We start from the raw sequence: 8,625 nt of genomic DNA on the forward strand, positions 1-8,625 counted from the left end.
ATACAAGTCATATTAGCTCGGATACATTTTGTTTGGGAATTGAGTGTAAGTAAACCTTTACTTGCATCATACCCTTCTTGAAACCGCAAATGCAACCTCACAAACGTCTGTGGTAGAGGTTGCGAACATTTCTCGTGCAAATCAAGAAGCATGTGCAAAATGAGATAGCTATGGGTGGAAAAGCTACCCTAACCCTGTCATTAGATCGATACAGTAGCAATGGTAAGATTAACTGCCAACGAGGGACAACAGGCTGTTGGAAGACTGAATGTTGGTCAGAGTGCACAGGTTATCGCAAATCATCTTAATGTGCACATTACAAAATATATCGATTGCAGCAACGACTCAACACCACCAACAGCACCGACGACCGTCCATGTAGTTGTTGGCTCTGAGTCACGCCTCGACAAGATTTAACATGCATCGCCATCAGAACCTGCAGAACCGTTTCCTCTGCGCCACTGAAACAACTTGGCAGACAATTGGCAGCCACCAGCAACCTATCAGTGCCCATGCAGTGTGACGTCATTTAGTCGCCAGCAATAATCTTTTCTCAGCGACCTGTTCGAGTGCCCCTCCTTACAGACAGACATGGTCAGGTACATCTCCGATAGGCAACACAGCGTCAACATTGGCGTCATCTGCAATGGAGAAACATCATCTTCTCTGATGAAAGTCTTATTTGTGTCGATGGCAGATGGTAGGATGGTAGGTGAATGATTTGCAGACGCTTGTGTACTTGAAAGAAACCCATGGGGAGCCCCAAGCATCATGATGAGGGGCAGCAGTGGACTGAACCAAAGACCTGCACCTGTGGTCTTCCCAAATATTGGTCCAGGCAGGGGTAATGGTGTCACAGCGCAGCCAACATTGACCAAGTCCTCCGACCTTACGTCTATCCCTTTTTCGCCCATCATCGACGCCATGTATTCCAGTAGGACAGAGCTAGTCCCTATATGGCTAGAGCCACTAGAGACATCCTAAGGCAGCATAACATCATCACCATGCCTTGGCCTGCCCTCAGTTCGGATTTGAATCCAAAAGAACACTTGTGGGATGAGATCCAAAGACGTCTCAATGACCTCCAACCTAGGCGGATATCGCAGCGGAAGATGTGTCGCCATCATTAACGCTTGTGGTGGGCTTACGAGACACTGACTTTAATCCTTCAAATTTTCCCCTAAATCTGTGTAAAACCTTGACATTCTCGGCTGTTAAATATTGTGTTCACAAGTATTCGAAAATAAATATGTTCAAATTCATTATAGACCTTGCGATTCTTTTTGGGGGTATAGTGTATTATCACTTTGTCCATCCGTCCGACATTTATCGCTTTAACATTATTGAAACTTTGAAATGGTGTTCCCAGCTATAAAGCTCTCCCAGAATTTTAATCTGATTTTAAATTTCATAACTATGCAGTATGTATGTTGTATTAGGAACAATATGTTTGTTTGATTCTGTTTGCCCCTGATACAGTCTACCCCTCCACATACCCCCAATAATCTAGACTTACTTCATTTTCGAAATTTCCTCTTAAACCTAGTCCTTATGGCTTTTTAAGCTGAAATTATATGTATGTTATTCCAGCAATGGTGTGTAAAAAATTGCTCATGGAAATCTGATCCAATTTTATCATTGCTGTCATGTTGAAGATGTCATCATTACTCATTACATTGCTGTGTCTGCATGTATCATTGAGATATAGTCAAGCTGACTTGTTGCACATTGTTGTGTTTCATTTTGTTATGACATGATCTGACATTCAGATAGTCTGTCTTTAATGACAAATGTTAATGGTGACAATTTCTCTTCCCAGGATCAGTATTTGTTCTGCTACACTGCCTGTATGGAGGCCTTGCTGAGCCTGACCAACTGACACAGATACTCAGTAGCCCAGCTCGTGTCATCACCTGTGAGGGCAGGGAACACTTCGGTCTGACTCCAGTGCTTGGCTGCTTTCCCTGTCAGCTAGCCTACCAACTGATTCCCCTACTGCCTAGCCTACCAACTGATTCCCCTACTGCCTAGCCTACCAACTGATACCCCTATCAGCTAGCCTACCAACTGATTCCCCTATCAGCTAGCCTACCAACTGATTCCCCTATCAGCTAGCTTACCAACTGATTCCCCTATCAGCTAGCCTACCAACTGATACCGCTATCAGCTAGCCTACCAACTGATTCCCCTACTGCCTAGCCTACAAACTGATTCCCCTACCAGCTAGCCTACCAACTGATACCGCTATCAGCTAGCCTACCAACTGATTCCCCTACTGCCTAGCCTACAAACTGATTCCCCTATCAGCTAGCCTACCAACTGATACCGCTATCAGCTAGCCTACCAACTGATTCCCCTACTGCCTAGCCTACAAACTGATTCCCCTACCAGCTAGCCTACCAACTGATTACCAGTGTGAACTGCTCCCCAGTATGATCTGATAGAGGGTTCCAGGTCTACCTTGTTCTCTTATGTTTGTTTAGAGATTAAATATGGAGTGAGTGAGTGAGTGAGTATGGTTTTATGCTGCTTTTATCAATATTCCAGCAATATTCCAGCAATATCACAGCGCGAGACACCAGAAATGGGCTCTACACATTGTACCCATGTTGGGAACCGAACCCAGGTTTTCGGCGTGACGAGTAAACGCTTTAACCTCCAGGCTACCCGACCACCCCTTAAATATGGAGGATATGAATGTATTAAATGAGTGGTGGTACAGGGTTTTCTTGTACTATGCTTCCGGATATTACTGACACCTAGATCATGTCAGATAACTCACCAGTGTGAGGAAATCAAATATATACACTATCAAAATGACACTGTGCTGTGTTGTATACAAATAGATACAATATCAATATTACACAATATTGTGTTACAACAAGACAAACCCTATCAGTAAATTGTGCATTGTGTTGTTCAAATAGTTGTGCTTTTACACAGTTGAGTTGTATACAAGTAGATACACTATAAATACACACTGTTTTGTGTTCTATGAGAATAGATACATACTATCCACTTTACACAATATTTTGTCAATACATGTATGATCAGACCTTTCATATTTCTCTGGGATAATGCATGTCATTATTAAATATTTATTATGTTATTCTAGATCTTCTATTTAATTTGTTTTTTTCCTATATTTGCTGTGATTGAGACATAATAAAGTCCATAACATAATGCCATAATATGTTAATCAGTTGGATTATTGGAGTTTTGAGAGTTAGTTCTAAGATTTGGATAATAATGTTGTTGCATAGTATGTGATGCAAACACCTTCCTTACTTCAGCTTCAGACAGACATGATCATGTTTGAGGAAGGAAGCTTCAGATGGCGTGATCTGAATAGCAGAGATTCTATAACACAAGGGCTCATATATGTTGAGCCTCTGCTCATCGTTAAGGCAGGAATGACTATTGGAGATAGACTGATCAACGTGAGGTTACCAAGAGTGCTCTCTTGGTTCAGGCAAACTCAGTCCGAAGTTACCAAGCTGTGAGGTCATTGCAGAGATTTCCTTTTAGGACATTTTATTGAGGGTTTTATACATGTTTTATAAATGTGATACTAAATACATATAGCAGTGCTTTCCTGTATTTAGTATGAAAAAGGAAAAACCAAAAATGTAATGAATTTGTCGTTTAATTACTTTTATTTTTTAAGTTTGCCTCTTATTTGAGATGAATATGTTGTCATGAGTTTAAGAGATTCCCCTTGCAACATATTTGCACAATGCTAGATTATTTCTCGGCTTCAATGGAGTGACTTCATATGTACATTCCTGGTTTGCACAATTATACCTTTATACCATGAATTAAGATATTTGAAGAAAAATAAAAAAAATAAAAATACACATTGTTTGTTATATTATTTCTTGTTGTCTTTTTATAACATCACCAACTGCTAACTTCAACCAAGGGCTGTTTTCAGATGAAGTCCTTGAATCAATAATGTTGTCATGCAGAGGCTACCACAAGCCAAACTTCAAACAATGTCCTTAAGTCGATAGTCATACAGAGACTATCACAAGTCTAACATAAACAATGTCCTTGAATCAATATTCTTGTTACACAGAGGCTATCACAAGCCTAACTTCAAACAATGTCCTTGAATCAATACTGTTGTCATGCAGAGGCTACCACAAGCCAAACTTCAAACAATGTCCTTAAGTCAATAGTCATACAGAGACTATCACAAGTCTAACATAAACAATGTCCTTCAATCAGTATTCTTGTCATACAGATGCTATCACAAGCCTAACTTCAAACAATGTCCTTGAATCAATATTCTTGTCATACAGATGCTATCACAAGCCTAACTTCAAACAATGTCCTTGAATCAATATTCTTGTCATACAGAGGCTATCACAAGCCTAACTTCAAACAATGTCCTTGAATCAATATTCTTGTCATACAGAGGCTATCACAAGTCTAACATAAACAATGTCCTTCAATCAGTATTCTTGTCATACAGATGCTATCACAAGCCTAACTTCAAACAATGTCCTTGAATAAGTATTGTTGTCATACAGAGGCTATCATGAGCCTAACTTCAAACAATGTCCTTGAATCAATATTGTTGTCATACAGATGCTATCACAAGCCTAACTTCAAACAATGTCCTTGAATCAATATTGTTGTCATACAGATGCTATCACAAGCCTAACTTCAAACAATGTCCTTGAATCAATATTGTTGTCATACAGATGCTATCACAAGCCTAACTTCAAACAATGTCCTTGAATAAGTATTGTTGTCATACAGAGGCTATCATGAGCCGCATTTCAAACAATGTCCTTCAATCAATATTCTTATCATACAGATGCTATCACAAGTCTTACTTCAAACAATGTCCTTGAATCAATATTCTTGTCATACAGAGGCTATCACAAGCCTAACTTCAAACAATGTCCTTGAATCAATATTGTTGTCATACAGACGCTATCACAAGCCTTACTTCAAACAATGTGCTTCAATCAGTATTCTTGTCATACAGAGGCTATAACAAGCCTAACTTCAAACAGTGTGCTTCAATCAGTATTGTTGTCATACAGAGAATACCACGAGATTAACTTTAAACAATGTCTTTGAATCAATATTATTCTCCTACAGAGACTATCACAAGCCTTACTATAAACAATGTCCTGGAATCAATATTGTTGTCATACAGAGGCTATCACAAGCCAAACTTCAAACAGTGTGATAATCAGTATTCTTGTCATACAGAGGCTATCACAAGCCTAACTTCAAACAGTGTGCTTCAATCAGTATTGTTGTCATACAGAGGCTATCACAAGCCTAACTTCAAACAATGTCCTTCAATCAGTATTGTTGTCATACAGACGCTATCAAAATCCAGAATTGTTGTCATACAGAGGCTATCACAATCCTAACTTCAAACAATGTCCTTGAATCAATATTGTTGTCATACAGACGCTATCACAAGCCTTACTTCAAACAATGTCCTTGAATCAATATTGTTGTCATACAGACGCTATCACAAGCCTTTCTTCAAACAATGTCCGTGAATCAATATTGTTGTCATACAGACGCTATCACAAGCCTTTCTTCAAACAATGTGCTTCAATCAGTATTGTTGTCATACATACGCTATCACAAGCCTTTCTTCAAACAATGTCCTTGAATCAATATTGTTGTCATACAGACGCTATCACAAGCTTTACTTTAAACAATGTCCTTGAATCAATATTGCGGTCATACAGACGCTATCACAAGCCTTTCTTCAAACAAAGTGCTTCAATCAGTATTGTTGTCATACAGAGGCTATCGCAAGCCTAACTTCAAACCATGTCCTTGAATCAATATTGTTGTCATACAGAGGCTACCATGAGATTTACTTTAAACAATGTCCTTGAATCAATATTATTCTCCTACAGAGGCTATCACAAGCCTTACTATAAACAATGTCCTTGAATCAATATTGTTGTCTTACAAAGGCTATCACAAGCCTTACTTTAACAATGTCCTTGAATCAATATTGTCATACAGACGATATCACAAGCCTTACTTAAAAAAAATGTCAATAAATCAATATTGTTGTCTTACAAAGGCTATCACAAGCCTTACTTCAAACAATGTCCTTGAATCAATATTGTTGTCATACAGACGATATCACAAGCCTTACTTAAAAAAAATGTCAATAAATCAATATTGTTGTCATACAGAGGCTATCACAAGCCTAACTTCAAACCATGTCCTCGAATCAATATTGTTGTCATACAGACGATATCACAAGCCTTACTTAAAAAAATGTCAATAAATCAATATTGTTGTCATACAGAGGCTATCACAAGCCTTACTTCAAACAATGTCCTTGAATCAATATTGTCACACAGACGATATCACAAGCCTAACTTCATACAATGACCTTGAATCAATATTGTTGTTATTCAGAGGCTATCACAAGCAGCCCTGTGGAGGGAGGAGATGCCGTACAGGTTGCCAAGGAAGGAAAGGGAAACTATGTTTCTTCTCAGAATAACTGCTTGGCTGCACTGAATGAGGGTGTGAGGGGGGCATTGGCGTGTTCGTCCCTCCCGTTGCTCCTGTGTTGTGGTTCTGGTGTGGTGGGATTTGCCCTCCTGATGGAAGTGAGCGGCAGGGCAGACTTCCGTGTTGTCGTATTGGACATGAGCCGGCGGCGGACACAATTGGGGTTTCGGCACGTCAGGAGCTTCCATACTTTAATCTGTAACAAGACACACACTGTGTCATGCAATATCACAAGGTTTCACACTGTTTTGATCTGGGGACTAGCTGTGATACTGCGTGCAACGTGTAATGTTTTGATCTGGGGACTAGCTGTGATACTGCGTGCAACGTGTAACTCTTTGTGCTGGGCGGATGGACAGATGGACATGCTTGCATGGTTGTACAGGAAAAGGTGGGTGGAAGGGTTTCTCAGGGAGCTTGATGGAATGGAATCAATGCCGGTTGTCCAGGGTTTGTACAGGGGATCTGGATGGAAGAATTTCAACAGGGGTTGTACAGGGGAGCTGGATGGAAGGGATTCAACAGGGGTTGTACAGGGGAGCTGGATGGAAGGGATTCAAAAGTTGTTGTACAGGGGAGCATGATGGAAGGGATTCAACAGGGGAGCTGGATGGAAGGGATTCAACAGGGGTTGTACAGGGGAGCTGGATGGAAGGAATTCAACAGGGGAGCTGGATGGAAGAGATTCAACAGGGGTTTTACAGGGGAGCTGGATGGAAGGGAATCAACAGTTGTTGTACAGGGGAGCTGGATGGAAGGGATTCAACAGGTGAGCTGAATGGAAGGGATTCAACAGTAGTTGTACAGGGGAGCTGGATGGAAGAGATTCAACAGTTGTTGTACAGAGGAGCATGATGGAAGGGATTGAACAGGGGTTGTACAGGGGAGCTGGATGGAAGGGATTCAACAGTTGTTGTACAGAGGAGCTGGATGGAAGGGATTCAACAGGGGAGCTGGATGGAAGGGATTCAACAGGGGTTGTACAGGGAAGCTTGATGGAAGAGATTCAACAGGGGTTGTACAGGGGAGCTGGATAGAAGGGATTCAACAGGGGTTGTACAGAGGAGCTGGATTGAAGGGATTCAACAGGGGTTTGTATAGGGGAGCTGGATGGAAGGGATTCAATAGGGGTTGTACAGGGAAGCTGGATGGATGGGATTCAACAGGGGTTGTACAGGGAAGCTTGATGGAAGGGATTCAACAGAGGTTGTATAGGGGAGCAGGAATAAAGGGATTTAACAGGGGTTGTACAGGGGAGGTGTATGCTATCACAAGCCTAACTTCAAACAATGTCCTTCAATCAGTATTGTTGTCATACACAGGCTATCAAAATCCAGTATTGTTGTCATACAGAGGCTATCACAATCCTAACTTCAAACAATGTCCTTGAATCAATATTGTTGTCTTACAAAGGCTATCACAAGCCTTACTTCAAACAATGTCCTTGAATCAATATTGTTGTCATACAGACGCTATCACAAGCCTTTCTTCAAACAATGTCCTTGAATCAATATTGTTGTCATACAGACGCTATCACAAGCCTTTCTTCAAACAATGTGCTTCAATCAGTATTGTTGTCATACAGACGCTATCACAAGCCTTTCTTCAAACAATGTCCTTGAATCAATATTGTTGTCATACAGACGCTATCACAAGCTTTACTTCAAACAATGTCCTTGAATCAATATTGCGGTCATACAGACGCTATCACAAGCCTTTCTTCAAACAATGTGCTTCAATCAGTATTGTTGTCATACAGAGGCTATCACAAGCCTAACTTCAAACCATGTCCTTGAATCAATATTGTTGTCATACAGAGGCTACCACGAGATTTACTTTAAACAATGTCCTTGAATCAATATTATTCTCCTACAGAGGCTATCACAAGCCTTACTATAAACAATGTCCTTGAATCAATATTGTTGTCATACAGACGATATCACAAGCCTTACTTAAAAAAAATGTCAATAAATCAATATTGTTGTCTTACAAAGGCTATCACAAGCCTTACTGGATGGAAGGGAATCAACAGGTGAGCTGGATGGAAGGGATTCAACAGGGGTTTTACAGGTGAGCTGGATGGAAGGGATTCAACAGTTGCTGTACAGG

The 8,625-nt window shown here is 40.5% G+C and overlaps 1 protein-coding gene across 2 annotated transcripts in view; it reads left to right on the forward strand.

Annotated features, from left to right (window-relative positions):
• The window catches only part of LOC124121061 (tyrosine-protein phosphatase non-receptor type 13-like), a 155,918-nt gene extending 152,063 nt beyond the window's left edge, over window positions 1-3,855 (forward strand). For both annotated transcript variants that reach the window (XM_046484009.2, XM_046484010.2), the window contains exon 40: window positions 1,820-3,855. In XM_046484009.2, coding sequence (XP_046339965.1) covers window positions 1,820-1,879 — 60 coding nt within the window. In that variant the 3' untranslated portion in view covers window positions 1,880-3,855. The remainder of the gene's footprint in view (window positions 1-1,819) is intronic.
• Window positions 3,856-8,625: the final 4,770 nt, after the last annotated feature.

The sequence above is a fragment of the Haliotis rufescens genome, unplaced genomic scaffold (genome assembly GCF_023055435.1).
Source record: "Haliotis rufescens isolate VD_foot unplaced genomic scaffold, xgHalRufe1.0.p SCAF_11, whole genome shotgun sequence".
Lineage (NCBI taxonomy): Eukaryota > Metazoa > Mollusca > Gastropoda > Lepetellida > Haliotidae > Haliotis > Haliotis rufescens.